General features: G+C 36.7%; 1 protein-coding gene across 1 annotated transcript; it reads right to left on the reverse strand.

Annotated features, from left to right (window-relative positions):
- Positions 1-15057: 15057 nt before the first annotated feature.
- Positions 15058-16071, reverse strand: LOC126625981 (uncharacterized). Its single transcript, XM_050295118.1, has one exon. The coding sequence runs from the start codon at positions 15955-15957 to the stop codon at positions 15322-15324; it is 636 nt and encodes a 211-aa protein (XP_050151075.1). The 5' UTR covers positions 15958-16071; the 3' UTR covers positions 15058-15321.
- Between the last annotated feature and the right edge of the window lie 7133 nt (positions 16072-23204).

Genomic DNA, 23204 nt, shown 5'->3' on the forward strand with positions numbered 1-23204 from the left:
GATTACCTATTGCTTCCAAATTATCACCATGGGAACGTTTATTTCACAGATCATCTACCTATACCATTCTAAAATTTTTCCATGGTTACAACCCTATTCCAAATCTAAGCAAGATCCCAAGAGCAAGCTCTATGTGTTTTTAGGCTATAGCCTCAATCACAAAGGTTACAAATGTCTAGATCTTACTACAAATCATTTATATATTTCCAAGCATGTGTTATTTGATGAAAGCAATTTTCCCTTTCATAATATTGCAGTTTCTCAGTGTCCTACTCTCCCAAGTGCATCTTCATCTCCAAATACCATTCGTACTCATATCACTTTCACTCAACCTTATATCAATCATACACCTTCTTTTTCATAGTCCTTACAACCTCATACCCTACCCCATTCATCTTCTCCATCAACTTCATCTATTCCAATCCATGCAGCTACTTCATTATCTTCATATTTCCCCATCCCTCTCAATACCCATCCTATGCAAACCAGGTCCAAATCTGGTATTTACAAACCAAAAGCCTATTCTACAACCAAGCATCCTCTCCATTCTCATCTTTCCCATAAATTTGGCCCCACTACCTGTCTCTAAGCTTCAAAGTATCCACATTGGGTTAAGGCAATGCAGGAGGAGTTTCATGCCCTGCAACAAACTGGTACTTGGTCCTTAGTACCCAAAACTGATCATCAAAACATTGTGGGATGCAAGTGGGTTTTCAGAATTAAAAGAAAACTTGATTGTACCATAGATAGGTACAAGGCTCACCTAGTTGCTAAAGGTTTCGATCAACAAAAAGGGTTGGATTATACTGAAACTTTTAGTCCTGTGGCTATGCTTGTGACCATTCGACTACTACTCACTCTTGTTGCTTAGTTTGATTAGAGTCTCAGTCAACTTGATGTAAGTAATGCATTCTTGCATGGAACTCTCTCTAAATATTTCTTTATGCAACAACCCCTCGGCTTTGAGGATGCAGCTCATTCTACTCATGTGTGTTAGTTACACAAGTCCTTATATGGACTTAAACATGCCCCTCGAGTTTGGTATGAAAAATTGCATGATGCATTGAAACATCTTGGATTTACTGGATTTCAGTCTGACCACTCCTTGTTTGTCTTGGTTTATGTTGATGATATCATGGTCACAGGACCATCCACTGCAGCCTGCACACATGTTATTTCTCAACTCAACTCCATTTTTCCTATCAAAAACCTTGGTTCTCTTCACTATTTCTTGGGTATTGAAGTTAAGAGATCTTCCAAAGGCATCTTTATTTCACAAACCAAGTATATCTTGGATCTTTTGAAAAAGGTTCATATGAATGGATCCAAACCATGTGTCACTCCTCTCAGTACATCTAAGTTGGATCACTCATCTCCATTGCCTGAAAATCCTGCAGAATATCGATCTTTAGTTGTTGCTCTATAGTATTTAACCTGGACTCAGCTAGATTTATCTTTTGCAATCAATCTTGTCTGTTTGTTTATACACAGTTTAAGGCAATCTCATTTTCAAGCTATCAAACGAATTCTCAGATATCTCAAGGGGTCTATTGACATTGATCTTTGGTTTTCCAAATCCTCATCTGTTCCAGGTCTTAAAGCCTTCTCTGATGTTGATTGGGCCAGTTGTACAATTGATCGAAGATCAACTGGGGGTTACTTCATTTTTCTGGGATCTTCTCTCATCATTTGGAGTGCTAAAAAGCAACAAACAGTTGCTCGTTCTTCCACAGAGGTAGAGTATCAGTCTCTAGCAAATACTGCAGCTGAAATCACATGGATATGTTAGTTGATTATTGACATTGGTTTCTCTCTTCTTTCTACTCCTCAACTTTGGTGTGACAATCAAGCTGCAATCTCTCTTGCTAAGAATCCTTTGTTTCATGCTCAAACAAAGCATGTTGAGATTGATTATCATTACATCCGAGAATAAGTGTAGTCAAATGCCATTTCAGTCCATTTTGTCTACACCAAAGATCAGATTACAGATATTTGCACCAAATCACTATCCAAAGACATATTTCATCTCATACGATCCAAACTGTCTCTTCGTACTCCTCAGTTCAGTTTGAGGGGGGATGTAAAGGATAGTATTGTAAAAGACTCAGTTAGTGATAAACTTAGAGTTGGTTAATTTGTTGAGTTTGTTGTAATAGGTGGCAAGTTAGTTAGAAGGTTAGAGTTATGTGAGAGAGTGAAAAGTTGTATATAAACAACAATAGTGTAACTTTATAATTCATTCAATGAAATTCAGCTTTCTTAACACTTCTCCCACACTCTCTCAATTGAATGAATTGAAGAAGATCAATGACAAAAAACAAAAAAAAGGTGTGGAAGTAAAAATGGTTGTGTGAATAGCACTATTATTTATAAAAACACGAGAGAAAATATGTATGTAAATGAATGCAAGATGACACTTTTGGTGTAGTAGTAACACCTTAATGGGTGCAAAATGATATCTTTAGAATGTCAATAGCAACACTATGTATCTTACTAATTTATCCCATGTTCTTTAGTACTTGCAAATTTCACAACCAAACATAAGCTACGTACAAAGTATAACAACATCCCAAGGTTGATATGTACTCGAAATATGAGGTGGTACATTATATGTTATATTATAAGTGGACAACAAGGTTGATATGTTCTACTTTCGGGTATATATTTCTCAATGTTCCTCCACTCAGGCCATCTCCAACCGAAGGGGCTATATTTAGCCCCTGTCCAGATTATAGCCTTGCAAGAAATTATTTTTTTAATGAACAGTGCCAATTCATATTTATAAACCATCTCCAACCGAATGGGACTATTCTTTAGCCCCTTCATTAATTTATTATTTTAATTTTGTTCTTTAATATTATTGGTTAATTGAATAAAACTACCATTTTCAAATAAGGTTTCCGAACATATTTTGAGTGTCACTTGTCCCTAAATGAATAAACCTCCGGACATATTTTGAGTGCCACTTGAAGATGTGGCAATTTGAAAATTATTGAAAAAATTAAAGGAAAGATTATTGGAAGATTTAAGGAAGGGGTGTGTATGAAAGGAGTGTTTGAGGTGGATAGAATGTAAAGAATTGAAATAAAATGAGGTAAGATAGTATGAAATGATGAAAATGATGTGATAAATGGTGAAAATGTCTTGGTTGTTTATAAGAAAAAAAAATTAAAATTTTTAATTTTGGTCTGAAAAAAAAGAAAAAGAAAAAGAAAAAGAAATCCAACTAGGCTCATCTGAAAGGGTTTGCTGGCTAGCTAAAGATGGCCAACCCTCTAGCCATATGACTGGATTTTGGACCGGTGGGTTCGAAGATTATTTTGGCCCAAACCTCCATTAGAGATGAATTTTGTGTCAAGAAGGGCTATACTTTGCCCTATGGCCTTATGGCCGGCCCGGTTGAAGATGGCCTCATATTATTATACGTGTTGTACAGCCTTATGGACGGGTTAACTGAAAATTTTCTCATAAAGTTAAAACTAATAACGAATTTACCAAAATGGACGGGGAATCCACGAGGGCTCATGTCAAGGACAGTGTAAGATAACGTCTTGATATGTTTTACAATTTCAAATTCTTCAGGGACAATTTGCAAGGTGCATGGTAATCCCCAGAGGTTGATGCTTTCCCTAGTTGAGTCGTACGTATAAGATAGTCTGGAGCAGACAAAACTCTGACTTCCCCAAATGAACCAAACACTGCTTTCACAAGATATTTAAGCTGTTCTTCAAACTTTGATACTAATTAAGCCTTGCAATAAGAATGGCATGTTTAGAGTATAGCCATTGTTTCCTTTCATAGAAATTGTTTCGATAAATTACGAGAACGTTCATGTATATATATATGTGGATTATGTCAATTTTTCAAGGAAGTGTATCTGCAATTTTGCACTTAAATTCAATTCTACTTCCCAATGTCTTGTTAATTACGAAAATAGCAACTTAGGGGGACATCCAAAAATTCCCGTCGATTTAGCACTCGGAAAAGTCAACGGTTTTCAGCACTTCAAAAATTCTCAACTTAGGTTTTTCTCGACCTATATCTTTTCTCACATAAGGACTGCGGTGTTCCTTTCTTTCAAAATTAAGTCTGTATAAATCCACCTCTTGTAACTCGCTAACAATTAATAAAATGTAGCATGTCTCTTTTTGGCAATTGTAGTGATCATATTCTATCTTTTAGTCAACGGAATACAAATTAGAGTTTATAATTAGTATTCTCTTCTTCATTGTAATTATTAAAAGGAAGTGGCATATCATGCTTGAAGAAAAGAAATCATTTGCCTTTCAAAAGATTAACAATTCAACCAAAAAAAAATTTATACAGTAAAAGAAAATAAAAATTGTCCTTAAGGGAACAAATAGGAAAAACAATAGAGATAGATGATGCATGAAAAAACCCAGGTAAGTGCTATTAAGTTTCTGGTAAACAAATAACTAAGCCAGATTAAAATATGGACAAGAAAAAGCGGGTGGCATCCCTAATGAATAACAAATCCAAAAGCCACACAGAGGAAAAGAATAAAAGAAAAAATTACAACAAAGCAAGAGCTAGTCGCAATACAAATGCCGTAGCGAAGTATGTAGCCTGGATCCCTAGCTGCAATGATCACTTGCACTGTAAACTTTTTAGAGTCTTTGATGACAGATCAAATGCAATGGTGCAGTCCATGGTGGAAGACTTCTTCTTCTTCATTATAAGCATCAATTCCACCCTTCCATTCAACTTAGCCGCGCTGTTGAGAGTCAATACGCCACTGGTCAGTTCACTCCCAAGATTGGAACCGCCTAATGCACTTGAACTCAAGCTCACTTCGATATTGATCTTTTTGGTGGAAAGCATTCCAGCCTTGCTCTCTTTGGAAAAGAAACTTGCCCGACAGTCGCTCCTTGGTACAAAAACATGACATTGCTAGCATCAAACTTGTAAGGACCCCAATTTGTGTTCTTGACACTGATTTGGGTTGTGAATTTTGTGTCGAATGAAGGTGTTGTTGGGACAGAGTTGAGTTCTTGTACGTTGATGTTCCCTAGCCGGACCTTGAGTGTCTTCACTTTCATCACAGTAATGACGATGATCTGAAACACAATGAAAATAGCAACATAGATGGCCAATTTGATTCTCTTCTTGCGTTTGAGCTCGTCAGTGGATAGCAACCACTCAGCATCACTTCTTTGTAACCATGGTTTGCTGGTGCTGAAGGTTAAGTTGAGTGCATCCAACTATGGTGGAAAACAAGCCGACGACATTGTCCATTATGGATATAAGTAGAAACCTTAGATTTCAAAAACTTCTGCATAGACATAGGAATAGCCAAAGCATCTATAATAGGCTCAGTTAACCAAACTGCATAACCGAGACCTTTTGTTATAAAAATCACACCTAGTAATAGGTGGTTAAGTTTGCGGGACAATGTCTGTAGAAAGCTTATCTTAGTGTTCGAGCATGTTATTAGGGATAGAGAAGGTCCATTGGCGAGTCCTTGCACTGAGAAGTAGTGCTTCTAATGCAGCGTAGGAAATGGAAGTCTCTCTGGCTTGAATAGAGGCAACGGTATTTTCATACAGAGGGCCAACGTTGTTCATAATTGTGGTAATAAGGTCAGCATCAGATATCGGCGAACTAGAAGGGCAAGTTAGTCAGCCAAAGCGTTGATTTTATCTAGAAAATCAGCGATGCAGTGATCACCACGACAAAGATTGAGAAGCACACCTCAAAGTGGAATAACCCTATTGTGGGAGGAAGGACCATATCGCTCTTGAAGAGCATTCCATGCCTCAGCAGCACTGATACATTTCACTATTAAATGTTGAAAAATAAAAAGGAAAGTATTTTAGGATATGATTTAATCAGTGATTTTATATGATTTAATTAGGGCTTTGATATGATTTGATTTGGTTTAAGTTTCCTTGTCTTGTAGAAAAAGGATTGTTTTGATTTATTTCTTAGTATTGCTTTTTTGTAATCTTATAAATACCTCCTTATGGAGAAGAATAAAATATTGAAGTTGTTATTCGAGAATTGTGAGATTGTAAATAATTCTTAAATTTGTCCTAAACCCTTTATTTTCAACTTGGTATCAGAGTAAAGTTTGATTCTTGGTTGAATTTTGCTGTGAGAGCTTCCTTGTGGGTGCACGAAGCTAATTTTCTTCATGCACCCACATGCCATGAATTTGAGGGTGAAGATTGTCTACGATTGTTAGAAGAAAACAAATTTTCGCTACCATGAACAAGAGAAAATGGAAGAAAAAGGTATGGTTTTGTTGCCTTGGAGAAGAGATTAGGAAAAAAAATAAAAATTTAGTCATGTAGGATCTGTTTCCTATCATGGGTGTTTTTTTGTATTTTATTTTATTTTTTCTAGTAAGTTTAGTTTGTTTTTGAGTTTGAAGAAGAGAAAAAATAAAAACGAAAAAAAAAATGAGAAAAAAGATATTAAAAAAAAAATATTTGGTGGTTGGGGCTTATGGAAAGAGGCGTTAGTTTTTATGGGCTTTTGAAAAGATTAGCATTTGTTCCAACTGGACTTTCGAAAAGAGGCGTTAGTTCCAACATATCAAGAGATTTATTTATCTGGCTTTCAAAAAAAGACGTTAGCTCTAATTGGGCTTTCGAAAAGATTAGCATTAGTTTTAGTTGGCTTTCGAAAAAAGGCGTTAGTTCCGAGGATTATGATTTGTTAGTCGGGCATTCGAAAAGAGGCGTTTGTTCTAGTTGGGCTTACGAAAAGATAGGCACTAGTTCTAGTCATACATTCGAAAAGAGGCATTAGTTATGTCGGATTGTGATTTGTTGAGCTTTCGAAAAGATTGAAATTAGTTTTAGCATGTAAATGAAGATTTCACATCATGAGTTTGAGGGGGGGTGTTGGAAAATAAAAAGAAAAGTATTTTAAGATTTGATTTAATTATTGATTTAATTAGATTTAATTAGGGCTTTGATATGATTTGATTTGGTCTAGGTTTCCTTGTCTTGTAGAAAAATGATTTTGTTAAATTTATTTCCAAGTATTGCTCTTTTGTAATCTTATAAATACCTCCTTATGGAGAAAAATAAAATATTGAAGTTGTTATTCGAGAATCGTGAGATTATAGAGAATACTTAAATTTGTCCTAAACCCTTTATTTTCAATTTGGTATCAGAGCAGAGTTCGATTCTTAGTTTGAACTTTGTTGCAGGCGCTTCTCTATGGGTGCACGAAGCTAATTTTCTTCGTGCACTCACCAGCCATGAACATGAGGGTGAAGAATATCTACTATTGTTAGAAGAAGATAAATTTCTGCTGCCATGAGGAAGAAAAGAAGAACAAAAAAAAAGAACAAGAAGAACAAAAAAAGAATTGTAGAAAAAAAAAAGAAAAAAAAAAGAGAGAGATTTAGTGGTTGGAGACAGTATCAGTGTTGTTCGAAATGGGCCCTAGGTTTGTCTCTCTGATAATTCTATATGGTATTAGAGTCAGGGAACATGCCAGTAATGTACTGCCACGTGATGGATGGGTCTGCTTGGCCCCACGCAATGATGATGGGTTCTTTGCCCCGCATGTAGGGTGAGTCCCATTGGTTGTCGATACGCGGATCTTACACGTGTGACCTACTAATTGGGTCCCACGTGATGAGGCGTGTTGAAATTTCCCACATTGACCTAGCTATGAGAAAATAAGAGTTTAAATATTCTAACCTCACTCTAACTAACACTAATGCCTTTTGTAATAAAACCTCTCACATGACGGATTGTGCAGGTGATAATTACCAAGTTGGGAACAATATCGATGTTGTTGAAAGTAGGTCATCGGCCTGTATCTCTGATCTACCACTAAAGAACCCTTTGGTCTGGTTGAATCCAGGGTTCGAAAAGAATTAATCTCATCTATGAGTTGGCCTTCTGTGTCTAAAGGAAAGCCGGATTACATTAAGAGGTTCCATTATCGATGAATCGTAGAAAGCTACGAATGCATTGCAATGATATAAATTGTTCCTCCATAGGGATAGTTATGTCCATCGAGTTTGAGAGGTAAGAAATGTGACACATGTTGTGCTAGGATAACACCAAACCCGTTGGAACCAGCTCAAGCTAACCCACAGGAAATATATCAAATGGAATGCAAAAACAAAATATAAAGGACACCAAGATTTTAACGAGGTTCCTCAACAGTCAGTGTAACTGGAGTACGTCCTCGGAGCAGTATGAGCTCACCCAATAATCCACTATCAACCAAATGGGAGTTTACAAAGTGTTGGCAAGCTCACAACCCAAAACCCCAATACAACCAATAGCTCTCACACACCAAAGAAACAAATAGAGAAAGAAATATTGTGAATAATTTCTTCTCTATACAAAGCTCAAAGCTATTACAACAACAACTACCTTCGTGGGTGATTACTAACCAAAGAGAAGAGCACATTCTTCTTCTCTTCAAAGAGGGGCTGCTGTACTTCTATTTTTTCTTCTCTGTTTTTCTGGTGCACTCTACAACTACCTTCAGAAAATGCTCTCTATTTTCTGCACATTTTACAACTCTCATTCCGTTTCTCTCATTTCCAAAAAGGCAACAAGTAGGGGGACAAAAGCTGAATTTTCTACCTTTGAAAAAGCCAAAGAAAAAGGAAACATAATCATTTGTCTCCTCATAATGATGTTCCCACATCATTATGTCCATCATTTTTATTATATGCTTTTGGCCACTTGGCCACTAATTCAACAATCTCCACCTTGGCCAAGTTTCGAAAATGCCATGATAAGCCAAGTAACACAATCAACACAAAAATTCATTCCCAAATACTAGCAAGAGAACAACTCATGCCGAGCCAAATGCTCCAAAACTCCTACTGCTCAACGCCTTCTTTATATAGACATAATGTGAGCCAAGTTCAAGCAGTGAACAAACTTGGCTACACCAACAACCTTAGTCAACGTATCATCAGGGTTATCTTTAGTTAGAATCTTCTGGAGAATGATCTCTCATTCACCAACGACTTCATGCACAAAATGATAACGCACATCTATGTGCTTGGTCCTCACATGATGAACCTGATCTTAGCCAAATAAATGGCACTCTGACTATCACAATGTACCTCCACCTGCTTCTGATCAACCCTTAAATCTTTAATCAGCCCATGTATCCAAATGGCCTCCTTTATAGCTTCAGCAACTACCATATATTCAGCCTCTGTAGTAGACAAGGTAACAGACGACTGCAAAATGGACCTTTAACAAATTGGCCCTTTAGCCATAGTAAACACATAGCCTGTAGCAAACTTCCTTCCATCTAGATCACCTGCATAATCTGAATTAACATAACCAACTGCAAAATGACCAATATCAGAGTCATATTTCTCAAAGCATAAACCAACGTCTCAAGTACCATGGAGATACCTCAATGTCCACTTAGCTGCTTACCAATGCTCTTTACCTGGATTATGCATATATCGACTCACCATGCCAACTGCATGAGCAATATCCGGTCTAAAGCATACCATTGCATACATCAAACTACCAACCAAATTTGCATATGGTATATTTTTCATTTGCAGCTTCTCTTTATCAGTTTTAGGACATTGTAGAGAACTCAATTTAAAATGACTAACTGGTTTGGTTGAATCATGAACTCCAAACTTCCGAATCAACTTCTAAAGGTATTGTCTTTGATTCAAACTGACCAAACCCTTCTCTCTATCTCTAGTGATTTCCATGCCAAGGATCTTCTTCGCTTCACCAAGATCCTTCATCTCAAACTCATTCTTCATTTGCTTCTTCAATTTCTCAATTTCTTCGACATTCTTTGAGGCAATCAACATATCATCAACATATATTAACAAATAAATGAAAGACCCATCTTGCAACTTCTTGAAGTACACATAATGATCATATTGACTTCTAGAATAATTTTGGCCTCTCATAAATTTATCAAACCTCAAATACTATTGCCTTGGAGATTGTTTCAAGCCATAAAGTGATTTCTTCAATTTGCAAAACAAATTTTCCTTCCCTTTCACTGTATACCTATCCGGTTGACACATATAGATCTCTTCATTCAAATCACCATGTAGGAAAGCCGTCTTCACATCGAGTTGCACAAGCTCAAGATCATATTGTGCAACAAAAGCTAACATAATGCGAATTGAAGAGTGCTTCACAACCGGAGAAAAGATTTCGTTGTAATCAATGCTCTCCTTTTGTGCATACCCTTTAGCAACTAATCTTGCTTTGAATCTCACATTGCTTTTCTCATCAGCACCTTCCTTCTTGGCATACACCCATTTGCAACCGATGGCTTTCTTGCCGTTAGGCAATTTAGCTAACTCCCAAGTCTTGTTCTTCAAGAGAGAATTCATCTCATCATCCATGGCATTGCACCACCTCTCATTTTCTTCACTCCCAATAGTTTCCTCAAAATTGAATAGAATCTCATCAGTGATAATAGGAAGAGTAAAAGAACCATAGTCACTATACCGAGCTGGCTTAATAATTTGTCTCTTTCCTCTATTCTTGGCAATAGACTTTTGAGGTGAAACTTCCTCTTCAACTTGAATAGAATCTTCAAGTTCAACTTCTTCAACATCCTCATGGTTTCCAACTTCTTCACTTGTAGTAGCTTCGACATCAGCAGAAATAGGACTTGAAATACGAGAGGCAACTTTCTCAAGCTCCACCTGTTAGACATCTTTCACATTCTTCTCAGAATCTTTGTACATACTTTCTTTATCAAATGTCACATCTCTGCTAATTACAAGTTTCTTCATCTCTGGGCACCACAATCTATAACCTTTAACACCACTACTAAAACCAAGAAAGATAGCCTTTTTGGCTATTGGATCAAGTTTATTTTCAATCACATGAAAATAAGCAGGTGAACCAAAAATACGGATATAGTCATAATCAGAAGAAGGTTTTCCAGTCCATACCTTCATTGGTGTCTTACCCTGAACAACAACTGAGGGTAACCGGTTGATGATGTGACATGCATAATTAATTGCCTCTGCCCAAAACGACTTGCTCAAACATGACTGAGACAACATGCATCCAACATTCTCAAGCAAGCTTTGATTCAATCTTTCTGCAACTCCATTTTGTTGTGGAGTTCCCCGGACACTAAAATGTCTCACAATCCCTTCCTCTTTGCAAACTTTAAAAAAAAGGTCGGATGTGTATTCTCCACCATTATCCGATCGCAAAATTTTAATCTTTCTCCCAGTTTGGTTCTCAACCATTTTCTTCCAACTCAAGAAAATGCTCAATACCTTACTCTTATGCTTCATAGTGTAGACCCAAGACCTTCTTGAATAATCATCAACAAAGGTCACGAACCAATGTCTACCATTCAAAGAGGGAGTCTTTGTAGGACCCCAAACATCTAATTGCACATAATCAAGAATGCTCTTTGTCTGATGCATTGCAGTACCAAACTTCACTCTAGTTTGCTTTCCCAAGACACAATGGTCGCAGAAATCAAGCTTACAAATCGTGGCACCTTTTAGAAGATCTTTTTTCACAAGCCCTTGTAGAGCTTTCTCACTGGCATGACCTAATCTCATATGCCACAATCTAGTAGTATCTGAATCAGATGTGCCTATATTTTTTTGAGACTACAAACACTTCACTTGTCACGATGCTTCCTTGCAATAGATACAAATGACCACATCAAGGAGCTTTCATCACAACAAGTGCACCATAAGTAACTTTCAATGGCTGCCCATCTAAATGAAACCTGAAGCCCTTGGATTCTAAAGTGCCCAAAGAAATAAGATTTTTCTTCAAATTCTGTACATACTAAACACCTGTCAACTCTTTAACCATGCCATCATGCAACTTCAAATGAACTGTACCAATCCCTTTTGTTGTACAAGGATTGTCATCTCCCTTGAAAACAACACCACCATCAAACTCTTTCAAGCTTGAAAACCAATCCTTGTGATGAGTCATATGATGAGTACAACCCGTATCCAACACCCATTTAGTAGCACAATCAAATGATGAGGAAGTGGTTAAAGCAAAATCAAAAAAATTTGTTTCAACCTCAGCAACATTGGCTTCATCTTTCTTCCAATGACCCTTATTATGACAAAAGGCACATTCATCCATTTCCAAGGTTTTTCTACCTTTAGAGTTTCCTCTAGGTCGATAGTATGATTTTTTCTTACTAGAAGAGGACATCTTCTTCGATGATCTACCTTTAACAAATAAAGCTTCAAAGGTACTATCATGATTTTTATCTCTATACCTCATTTCATAATTCATCAAGGCATTTGACACATCTTCAAATTTCATAGTTTCTTTACCATGCATAATAGTGGTAACAAAATGCTCATAAGAGTCCGGCAAGGAATTCAACAATATTAAGGTCTTATCTTCATCTTTAATATCCTCTTCTAAATTTAACAAGTCAGAAATCAACTTATTAAAAGCATCAAGGTGTCTAATCATTTTTGTACCTTCTTTGTATTGGAAGCGGTAGAGCTTTTTCTTCAAGTGTAGCCGGTTCTCTGCACTCTTCGTCATATACTTGTCTTCCAATTTTTGCCACAACACACTTGCTACTGTCTCCCTCATCACAAAATACTTTTGAGTTTTTGCAAGGCATAACCGAATTGAAGAGCAAACCCACAAATTTAATTTCTCCCATTTCGACTTCGACATAGCTTCCAACTTCTCTCCTAGAGCGGCAAGTAGATCTTGTTAAGCCAACACATCTTTGACCTCAAATTGCCACATCCCGAAGTTGTTTGTGCCATCAAACTTTTCCACTTCGAACTTTGCATTTTGCACCGTAGTTCTTGCAAACCTGGAGCTACTTCCAAAAGGATTCTCATCTTGTCCGTTTGACATCTTTGGCAACTAGACTGTACCCAAGAGTAGCCAGTGTTCTGATATCAATTGTTGTGCTAGGATAGCACCAAACCCGTTGGAACCAACTCAAGCTAACCCATAGGAAATATATCAAATGGAATGCAAAAACAAAATATAAAGGACACCAAGATTTTAACGAGGTTCCTCAACAGTCAGTGTAACTGGATTACGTCCTCAGAGCAGTATGAGCTCACCCAATAATCCACAATCAACCAAATGAGAGTTTACAAAGTGTTGGCAAGCTCACAACCCAAAACCCCAATACAACCACTAGCTCTCACACACCAAAGAAACAAATAGAGAAAGAAATATTGTGAATAATTTCTTCTCTATACAAAGCTCAAAGTTATTACAACAACAACTACCTTCGTGGGTGATTACTAACCAAAGAGAAGAGCTCCTTCTTCTTCTCTTCAAAGAGGGGCTGCTGCACTTCTATTTTTTCTTCTCTGTTTTTCTGGTGCACTCTACAACTACCTTCAGAAAATGCTCTCTATTTTCTGCACCTTTTACAACTATCCTTCCGTTTCTCTCATTTCCAAAAATGCAACAAGTGGGGGGACAAAAGCTGACTTTTCTACCTTTGAAAAAGCCAAAGCAAAAGAAAACATAATCATTTGTCTCCTCATAATGATGTTCCCACATCATTATGTCCATCATTTTTATTATATGCTTTTGGCTACTTGGCCACTAATTCAACAACACATTGGAGAGGGAAGATGCAGCGAGATAAGCCATGGTGAGTGAAGAAATTTTCGTTGCACTGGGAGAGGGTGATACCATGAAAGAATTGTGCTCGATGGGTGAGTAGTCATTGTATTTCACTATATATATAGAACGGGTGACGAACAAACTCTTCAAAACTAAAAAATTATGAACATAATTTTGAGAAAGCTACATTTAAAATCGAACAACATTTGACAGTTTCAGCATCCCAAAGGATTGTACTGTTGATAAAGTTGTGGCAAGTGTTGAGGTGAGGATATCACTTAAGTCATTTGCGGCTGCGTTTGCATAGATGTGGTGGGATATATAATATTCAGATTTGGTTTACCATGGGCAGCCTGTAATGCATTATGTTTTGAGGAATCGTCTCGTCATGTTTCTTTTATTGTTCATGATATTAAGTTGCAGCTGATTGAGATTGATTCTTTGAGCATAGCTACCATGCGAAAACTCCATGTCTGATCTTTGTCTCCTTCGTGCCATGGGAGTTAAGGTCGTCCAGCTAAGGCTCCTCATATTTATGAGGTTCTGTGGTTGCCTCCTCCTGTATCTTGGATTAATTTTACCATAGATGGCACGGCTCTTGGTGCCCTTGGTTTGGTGGGAAGTGGGGGTGTTTTTGGAGACCAATTTGGCAACGGTTTACACTGTTTTGCATCTTCAAAAGACTTGCTTATTCTTTAGAATGAGAGTTTCATGCAGTTATTTAAGCCATGGATTAATCTTGGGCAAAAGGTTGAAATTTTTTTTCAATTGAATGTGATTCTGTTTTTAGTGGTCCTTTATCTTTCTTTGCTTCTGGCAAGATTTCCTGGCATCCGTGTGTTCCTTGGATTATTGCCTTGTTTTTTCTCTCCCAAATGCACGTTTATGTCACTCATATTTTTGGACATGGTTATGCAGTTGTTCACAGTTTTGGCTAATTTCGGTGTTGATCATTCTGGGAATTTATATTTGGATTCTTGCCCCCCTTGTCCAACTTTTGCTTACATTTGTAACTTTTCTTCATGACCTAATTTTAGGTTTTGCTTGTTTGGTCCTTGATATTTTGTTTCCTTTGTGTCGAGTGAAAGAGGTTTGGTTTCCTTTTTCTTTTCTTTCACTGATTTTAGCTTATGCTTGTCAGCTTTTCTCTACATGTACTTTATTGTTATGAACTCTTAGATTGTACTGGCTCAATGAGCTCTATTTTTCTGCCAAAAAAACAAGGAGTGTGATATCCACACACTCCATTTTACTTCTCACACACTTTTTTAATTTTCGGTCGTCGGATCGGATGAATTGAAGAAGATCAACGGATAGAAATTATCAAGGGTATGTGAGAAGTAAAATGGGATGCGTGGATAGCACATCCCAAAAACAATTACTTTTGCTTCTGCTTTGTAATTTAATGAAGGGAAGTGGCATGTCATGCTTGAAGAAAAGAACTCCTCTGCCTTTCAAAAGATAACAATTCAGGAAAAAAAAAAAAAAAAAAGTTAAACAGTAAAAGAAAACAAAAAATCTCCTTATAATGGATCAAAAGAAAAAACAAAAGATATATGATGGATGAAAAATCCCAGGTAAGTGCCTTTAAGTTTCTGGTAAACAAATAGCTAAGCCAGATGAAAATATGGACAAGAAAAAGTGGGTGGTATCCTTAATGGCCACACAGAGGAAACGAATAAAAGAATAAAATACAACAAAGCAAGAGCTAGTCGCAATACAAATGCTCTGCGAATTATGTAGCCTGGATCCCTATCGACTATGATCACTTGCACCGTAAACTTTTGAGGGTCTTTGATGACAGATCAAATGCAATTGTACAATCCATGGTGGAGGACTTCTTCTTCTTCATTATAAGCATCAGTTCCACCTTTCCATTCAACTTAGCCGCGCTGTTGAGAGTCAATACGCCACTGGACAGTTCACTCCCAAGATTGGAACCGCCTAATGCACTTGAACTCAAGCTCACTTCGACAGTGATCTTTTTGGTGGAAAGCATGCCAGCCTTGCTCTTTGGAATAGAAACTTGCCCGACAGTCGCTCCTTTGTACAAAAACGTAACACTGCTAGCATCGAACTTGTAAGGACCCCAATTTGTGTTCTTCACATTGATTTGGGTTGTGAATTTTGTGTCGAATGAAGGTGTTGCTGGGATGGAGTTGAGTTCTTGTACGTTGATGTTCCCCAGCCGGACCTTTGGTGTTTTAACTTTCATGACAGTAAGGCTAATCACGGTTATGACGATGATCTGAAACACAATGAAAATAGCAACATAAATGGCCAATTTGATTCTCTTCTTGCGTTTGAGCTCGTCGGTGGATAACAAAGACTCAGCATCACTTCTTTGGTAACCATGGTTTGCTGGTGCTGCAGGATAAGCCTGTTGGGTCTTCTCAGCCATCTTAATTTCTTTTGCTGCAGTTAGAGCTTCGTAAGAAAAAGTTCTTTGTTTTTCTTCGTAAAATATGAACTGATGAGCGGGTGTGTTTGTTGTTTGATTGTGTGAATGTTGGTTGAGTGTGGGGTGGTATATATAGTGTGTGGAAAATTTGGTTAACGAGTTCACTAGAGGAATGAAAACACGCACATAGTTAGGCTGTAGTTCATTGACTCTACTAGAAGGTTGAACATAAAGATGTGAAAATGCTTGTAGGAAACAAAATATAGAATAATAGAAAGCTTTGAGGGCTTTAAAAACTTGGCCTACGACACAAAGTCATAAAAATATGAAAACGCGCATAGCACATACATAAAGACTTTGCGAGCTATGTCACATACATAACGACTTTGTCCATTGTCCTACACCATCAACATCAACATCATAGTTTGGACCGTCCAGAAGATTTCAAGTAAAAAACTCTAACTGTATGCACGTTTAGCAGCATAATTGTATTTTGAGGAAACCTATTGCTCGTTTGATAAATATTTTGTTTTAAGTTTTTTTTTTTTTAGTGATGGCGGATAAATAAATTGGAGAGTAAGGGATAGAGAAATTTTATTTGAACCCATATAACCTCTTTCTACACTCAACTTACTCTCTTCACCCATATTGTTTTTTATTAAAGAATTAATCTCTCTCCAAACTCAAATTTATTACCTAAACTACCATCTCAAACTCAATTCAAAATGTTAAGTTATCTTTACACTCATTTTCTTTATAAAATAACATATGTAATTGAATTTTTATTTTTTTTAAAGAGGCGTCCTTGCCTCACCCCTCTTCCCACTAGCATTTCCATGGCTACTTTTTTCTTTCTGCTACCAAACCCAAACATTTGTCTTTTTTTCTTTCTACTAATGTGCATAAGCAACAAATCGAACAATTCATCCCCTTATATTTATCAACGGGCAAGGAAGTTTATAATCTAAGAACATTGGTAAGAAGTTTTTCCGTAGAATTTTTCAATTGCAGAAAATATAACAAACAATTCGGGATTGATGAAAAAAATTGAAACCCAAATACTCATCTTCTAAACTTTAAAAAAAATTAAAATCAAACGAACAAAATATTCATAAATTGAGTCATACCTTAGTTGGAGGATTCAAAACTTCAAAATCACCACCCATCAACAAAAAAAAAAAAAAAAAGCTTGTTTTTCTCTACAAGACCTATTAGGGTTTAATGAGTTTATTGATAATTTTGAGTTTTATTATTAATTTCATTTTGTACTTAATAGTAATTATGCAATAGGGTAAAATAGATAATTAACAATTTAAATTTAAGTTGGGTGTAGAAAGAGGTTACATGAGTTCAATAAAATTTCCCTAAAGGATATCTAAGAGGTGCAGGAGAGATGGTGGGAGATATGCAAATAAAATGTATAAAGAAATGTATACAAAAAAAAGTAAAAAAAAAACAAAATAAAAATTATTTTGTTGCAGTCCTAATTTAGTTAAGGATGTGATTGTGTAAATCTTTATGGGATTCTATAGTATTTTGCAGATAGTGTCCTAATTAAGATGTATGACTTGAAAGGCAAGGATAAAGGCACAAAGGGTGAGAAAATACACACCTCAAAATTTACCAATTCTCTTCTCTCTCTTATCGTTGCACCTCTCTCCTTTTATAATTCTTTTGTTAAATAGGCCTACAACATGTTATTAGCACGCTTCCTCTGCGGCTAAGTAACTGAAGGTTCGTGGAGGAGGTTCTTCTACAACTAGCACTCAAGGGCTTTCTTTCGTTTCTATCAAATCATGTTTTTCTAAAACACGAAATCGATATTTTATAAGTCCCTGATAGCATGAAAACATTCACCATTATGCATTCACACGCAATTAATATGTTCATATTTTGAATATGCAAATTGTGTTATATTATGCTACATTGCTATGTTAATTTGGTTGCTATTGCAATTTAATTTTTTTAATTTTTAGTGACAGTGCACAAATAGATTGGAGAATGAGGGATATCTAAGAGTGCAGGAGAAACGGTAGGAGAGTTGTAGATAAAATATCTAAAGAAAAGTATACAAACTAAAAATATATATACTTTAAGTCGTTCCACTTCTAAGATTTTGTTCTATTCGGTCTTATTTAAAACAGTGAAGAAGAGTCACATAACAGCGATTAATGAAAGTCGTGTTTCATAAATACAATGAAGAATGAGGGAAATATAAGGATCTCCTACCACCAATATCATTGTCCAACTTAATCACCTATTATTAAGTGTAGATTTTATAATAAAAGGTCTCAGAGAAATTAGAAGTGACTCTTCCACATATATTGTATATTATTTTGTTATCTCCCTAATTAGACTCTATTCTTCAACACACTCCCTTACGAGTGACCATACAAAAAGGTCACTCAAAAAACCAATTCCCCATCGGTAGTGGTGCAAGTTGGAATGGTGTTTTCAATTCCAATAGTAAATATTTTTAATCCAAACCCAAACATTTCAAATCCGAATAATTTACGAAAAATTGGAATGAAAATTGGAATGCCTTTAAATATTTTGAGAATTCCAAGTTTCCGATTCGAATTATCCAAAGTGTTCCAAACATATTCTAATCAAATAACTTCCTAAATTTTCATAAACATGTCAAACATATGAATTTTCGAATTATGTTCCAAAATTTTCAAGTTACTACGACTATGAAATTTTGGAGAATGTCGAAAATTCTGAATAAAGATCGTGATCTGATTTTGGAATTTGGAACAAAAATTGGAAGGGTTGTTTCTAATCCAACCCTCCCTAAATAAACTTGTACCCGTTGGAAACTAGTGAATTCATTTTGCCGGAACCAACACAGCTTTTCAAATGCCTAGTCATTCAATATTCTTAATATGGAGCTAGCTCAACATTTTGAAAGCCCAACTTAATAAAGCAAATTCAGGAATAGTAAATTGTGTCCAAGATGCGTTAGATAATAACATGCTTCAACATTATGATAAACTTTTTACACCCCAGCATGCATGGTCCACCACTAACACTGTCCTCCAAACTTAGCCACCTATTATTTGGTATGATTTTTATAGCAAAAGGTCTCGATTATACAGTTTGGTTATGTGAGCCCATTATGGATGCTTTTGGCTATCCCTATGTCTATGCGAAAGTTATTGAAATCTAAAGTTTCTGATTTGATCCATAATGGACAATGGCGTCAACTTGTTTTGGATGCACTCAACTTGGAATCAATTGCTCTTACTTTGGGTGGATTATAAATTGGTTTGGAATGATGCTAATGATGGTTATTTAACACTTACTCGGACTTATGATTTAAAAAAAAGTAAACAACCACTAGTTGCTTGGGAGAATTGGGTTTGGCGTTCTTCCTACCATCCTCATAATTCAGTTCTTTTATGAATTGTATGCACGGTAAGCTTGACACAAATATTCTTTTGCAAGTTTGACGATTTTCTTTGGCGTCTATATATATGCTATGTCACTCTGCAATTAAGACACCTTATCACCTCCTTTTTAGTTGCAATTATTCTCGCCAAAGTTTGTCTTCTTGTTTGAGTTGGAAACAACTGGAGATAATTTTTATGACATTTTCAGTTTTTTCTCCTATCCTCTAAATCATGGTTTTGGCTCACAGGTTCAGTTTTTGGTGGGAGATGATTGGCACGGGTTGATAGTCCATTTGGGTGAAAGAATTGTGCTCGACTGTGACTCCACGGTCATTAGGGATAGAGAAGGTCCATTGGCGAGTCCTTGCACTGAGAAGTAGCGCTTCTAATGCAGCGTAGGAAATGGAAGTCTCTCTGGCTTGAATAGAGGCAACGGTATTTTCATACAGAGGGCCAACGTTGTTCATAATTGTGGTAATAAGGTCAGCATCAGATATGGGCGAACTAGAAGGGCAAGTTAGTCAGCCAAAGCGTTGATTTTATCTAAAAAATCAGCGACGCAGTGATCACCACAACAAAGATTGAGAAGCACACCTCAAAGTGGAATTGTAGATAATTCTTAAATTTTTCCTAAACCCTTTATTTTCAACTTGGTATCCGAGTAAAGTTCGATTCTTGGTTGAATTTTGCTGTGAGAGCTTCCTTGTGGTTGCATGAAGCTAATTTTCTTCGTGCACCCACATGCCATGAACTTGAGGGTGAAGATTGTCTACGATTGTTGGTAGAAAACAAATTTTCGCTACCATGAAGAAGAGAAAATGGAAGAAAAAGGTATTGTTTTGTTGCCTTGGAGAAGACATTAGGAAAAAAAATAAAAATTTAGTCATGGTAGGATCTGTTTCCTATCATGGGTGTTTTTTTGTATTTTATTTTATTTTTTCTAGTAAGTTTAGTTTGTTTTTGAGTTTGAAGAAGAGAAAAAAGGAGAACAAAAAAAAAGAAGATTAGGTGGTTGGGGCTTATGGAAAGAGGTGTTAGTTTTTTTGGGCTTTTGAAAAGATTAGCGTTTGTTCCAACTGGACTTTCGAAAAGAGGCGTTAGTTCCAACATATCAAGAGATTTATTTATCCGGCTTTCAAAAAAAGACGTTAGCTCTAATTGGGCTTTCGAAAAGATTAGCGTTAGTTTTAGTTGGGCTTTCAAAAAAAGGCGTTAGTTCTGAGGATTATGATTTATTAGTCGGGTTTTCGAAAAGAGGCATTTGTTCTAGTTGGGCTTACGAAATGATAGGCACTAGTTCTAGTCAGACATTTGAAAAGAGGCATTAGTTATGTCGGATTGTGATTTGTTGAGCTTTCGAAAAGATTGGCATTAGTTTTAGCATGTCAATGAAGATTTCACATCATGAGTTTGATTTAATTTGTGATTTTATATGATTTAATTAGGGCTTTGATATGATTTGATTTGGTCTAGGTTTCCTTGTCTTGTAGAAAAAGGATTTTTTTTTTTAATTTATTTCCTAGTATTGCTCTTTTGTAATCTTATAAATACCTCCTTATGGAGAAAAATAAAATATTGAAGTTGTTATTCGAGAATAGTGAGATTGTAGAGAATACTTAAATTTGTCCTAAACCCTTTATTTTCAACTTGGTATCAGAGCAGAGTTCGATTCTTAGTTTGAACTTTGCTACGAGCGCTTTTCTGTGGGTGCACAAAGCTAATTTTCTTCATGCACCCACCGGCCATGAACCTGAGGGTGAAGAATATCTACTATTGTTAGAAGAAGATAAATTTTCGCTGCCATGAGGAAGAAAATAAAGAAAAGAAGAACAAAAAAGAACAAGAAGAACGAAAAAAGAATTGCAGAAAATAAAATAAAATAAAAAACAAAAAAAGAGATTTGGTGGTTGGAGACAGTATCGGTGTTGTTCGAAGTGGGCCCTAGGTTTGTCTCTCTGATAATTCTACATGGTATTAGAGCCAGGGAACGGGCCAGTAATGTACTGCCACATGATGGGTGGGTCTGCTTGGCCCCGCGCAATGATGATGGGTTCCTTGTCCCGCATGTAGGGTGAGTCCCCTTGGTTGTCGATACGTAGGTCTTCAACGTGTAACCTACTAATTGGGTCCCACTTGAGGAGGCATGTTGAAATTTCCCGCATTGACCTATCTATGAGAAAATAAGAATTTAAATATTCTAATCTCACTCTAACTAACACTAAGGCCTTTTGTAATAAAACATCACACTTGACGGATTGTGCAGGTGGTAATTACCAAGTTGGGAATAATATCGGTGTTGTTGAAAGTGGGGTCATTGGCCAGTCTCTCTGATCAACCACTAGAGAACCCTCTGGTCTGGTTGAATCCAGGGTTCGAAAAAAGAATTAATCTCATCTGTGAGTTGGCCTTCTGTGTCTAAAGGAAAGCCGGAGGACATTAAGAGGTTCCATTATCCATGAATGGTAGAAAGCTACGACTGCATTGCAATGATATAAATTGTTCCTCCATAGGGGATAGTTTTGTCCATGGAGTTTGAGAGGTAGGAAATGTGACACATTGGAGAGGGAAGATGCAGCGAGATAAGCCATGGTGAGTGAAGAAATTTTCGTTGCACTGGGAGAGGGTGATACCATGAAAGAATTGTGCTTGATGGATGAGTAGTCATTGTATTTCACTATATATATAGAACGGGTGACGAACAAACTCTTCAAAACTAAAAAAAATATGAACATAATTCTGAGAAAGCTACATTTAAAATCAAACAATATTTGACAGTTTCAGCATCCCAAAGGATTGTACTGCTGATAAAGTTGTGGCTAGTGCTGAGGTGAGGATATCACTCAAGTCATTTGGGGCTGCGGTTGCATAGATGTGGTGGGAGATATAATATTCAGATTTGGTTTACCATGGGCAGCCTGTAATGCATTATGTTTTGAGGAATCGTCTCGTCATGTTTCCTTTATTGTTCATGATATTAAGCTGCAGCTGATTGAGATTGATTCTTTGAGCATAGCTACCATGCGAAAACTCCGTGTCTGATCCTTGTCTTCTTCGTGCCATGGGAGTTAAGGTCGTCCAGCTAAGGCTCCTCATATTTATGAGGTTCTGCAGTTGCCACCTCCTGTATCTTGGATTAATTTTACCATAGATGGCACGGCTCGTGGTGCCCTTGGTTTGGTGGGAATTGGGGGTGTTTTTCGAGACCAATTTGGCAACTGTTTACACTGTTTTGCATCTTCAAAAGACTTGCTTATTCTTTAGAATGGGAGTTTCATGTAGTTATTTAAGCCATGGATTAATCTTGGGCAAAAGGTTGAAATTTTTTGTGAATGAGATTCTTTTTTAGTGGTCCTTTATCTTTCTTTGCTTATGGCAAGATTTCCTGGCATCCGTGCGTCCCTTGGACTAATTGCCTTGCTTTTCTCTCCCAGATGCACGTTTATGTCACTCATATTTTTGGACATGGTTATGCACGTGTTCACAGTTTTGGCTAATTTCGGTGTGGATCAGAATTTATATTTGGATTCTTGCCCCCCTTGTCCAACTTTTGCTTACATTTGTAACTTTTCTTCATGACCTAATTTTAGGTTTTGCTTGTTTGGTCCTTTATATTTTGTTTCCTTTGTGTCGATTGAAAGAGGTTTGGTTTCCTTTTTCTTTTCTTTCACTGATTCTAGCTTGTGGTTGTCAGCTTTTCTCTACATGTACTTTATTGTTATGAACTCTTAGAATGTACTGGCTCAATGAGCAATATTTTTCTGCCAAAAAAACAAGGGGTGTGATATCCACACACCCCATTTTACTTCTCACACGCTTTTTTAATTTTCGGCCGTCGGATCGGATGAATTGAAGAAG

This window comes from Malus sylvestris, chromosome 6 (assembly GCF_916048215.2).
Source record: "Malus sylvestris chromosome 6, drMalSylv7.2, whole genome shotgun sequence".
In the NCBI taxonomy this organism is placed as follows: domain Eukaryota; kingdom Viridiplantae; phylum Streptophyta; class Magnoliopsida; order Rosales; family Rosaceae; genus Malus; species Malus sylvestris.

Excerpts from the sequence above, each read along its gene's own strand:
- LOC126625981 (XM_050295118.1), bottom strand. The coding sequence starts at position 15,957 with ATGGCTGAGAAGACCCAACAGGCTTATCCTGCAGCACCAGCAAACCAT.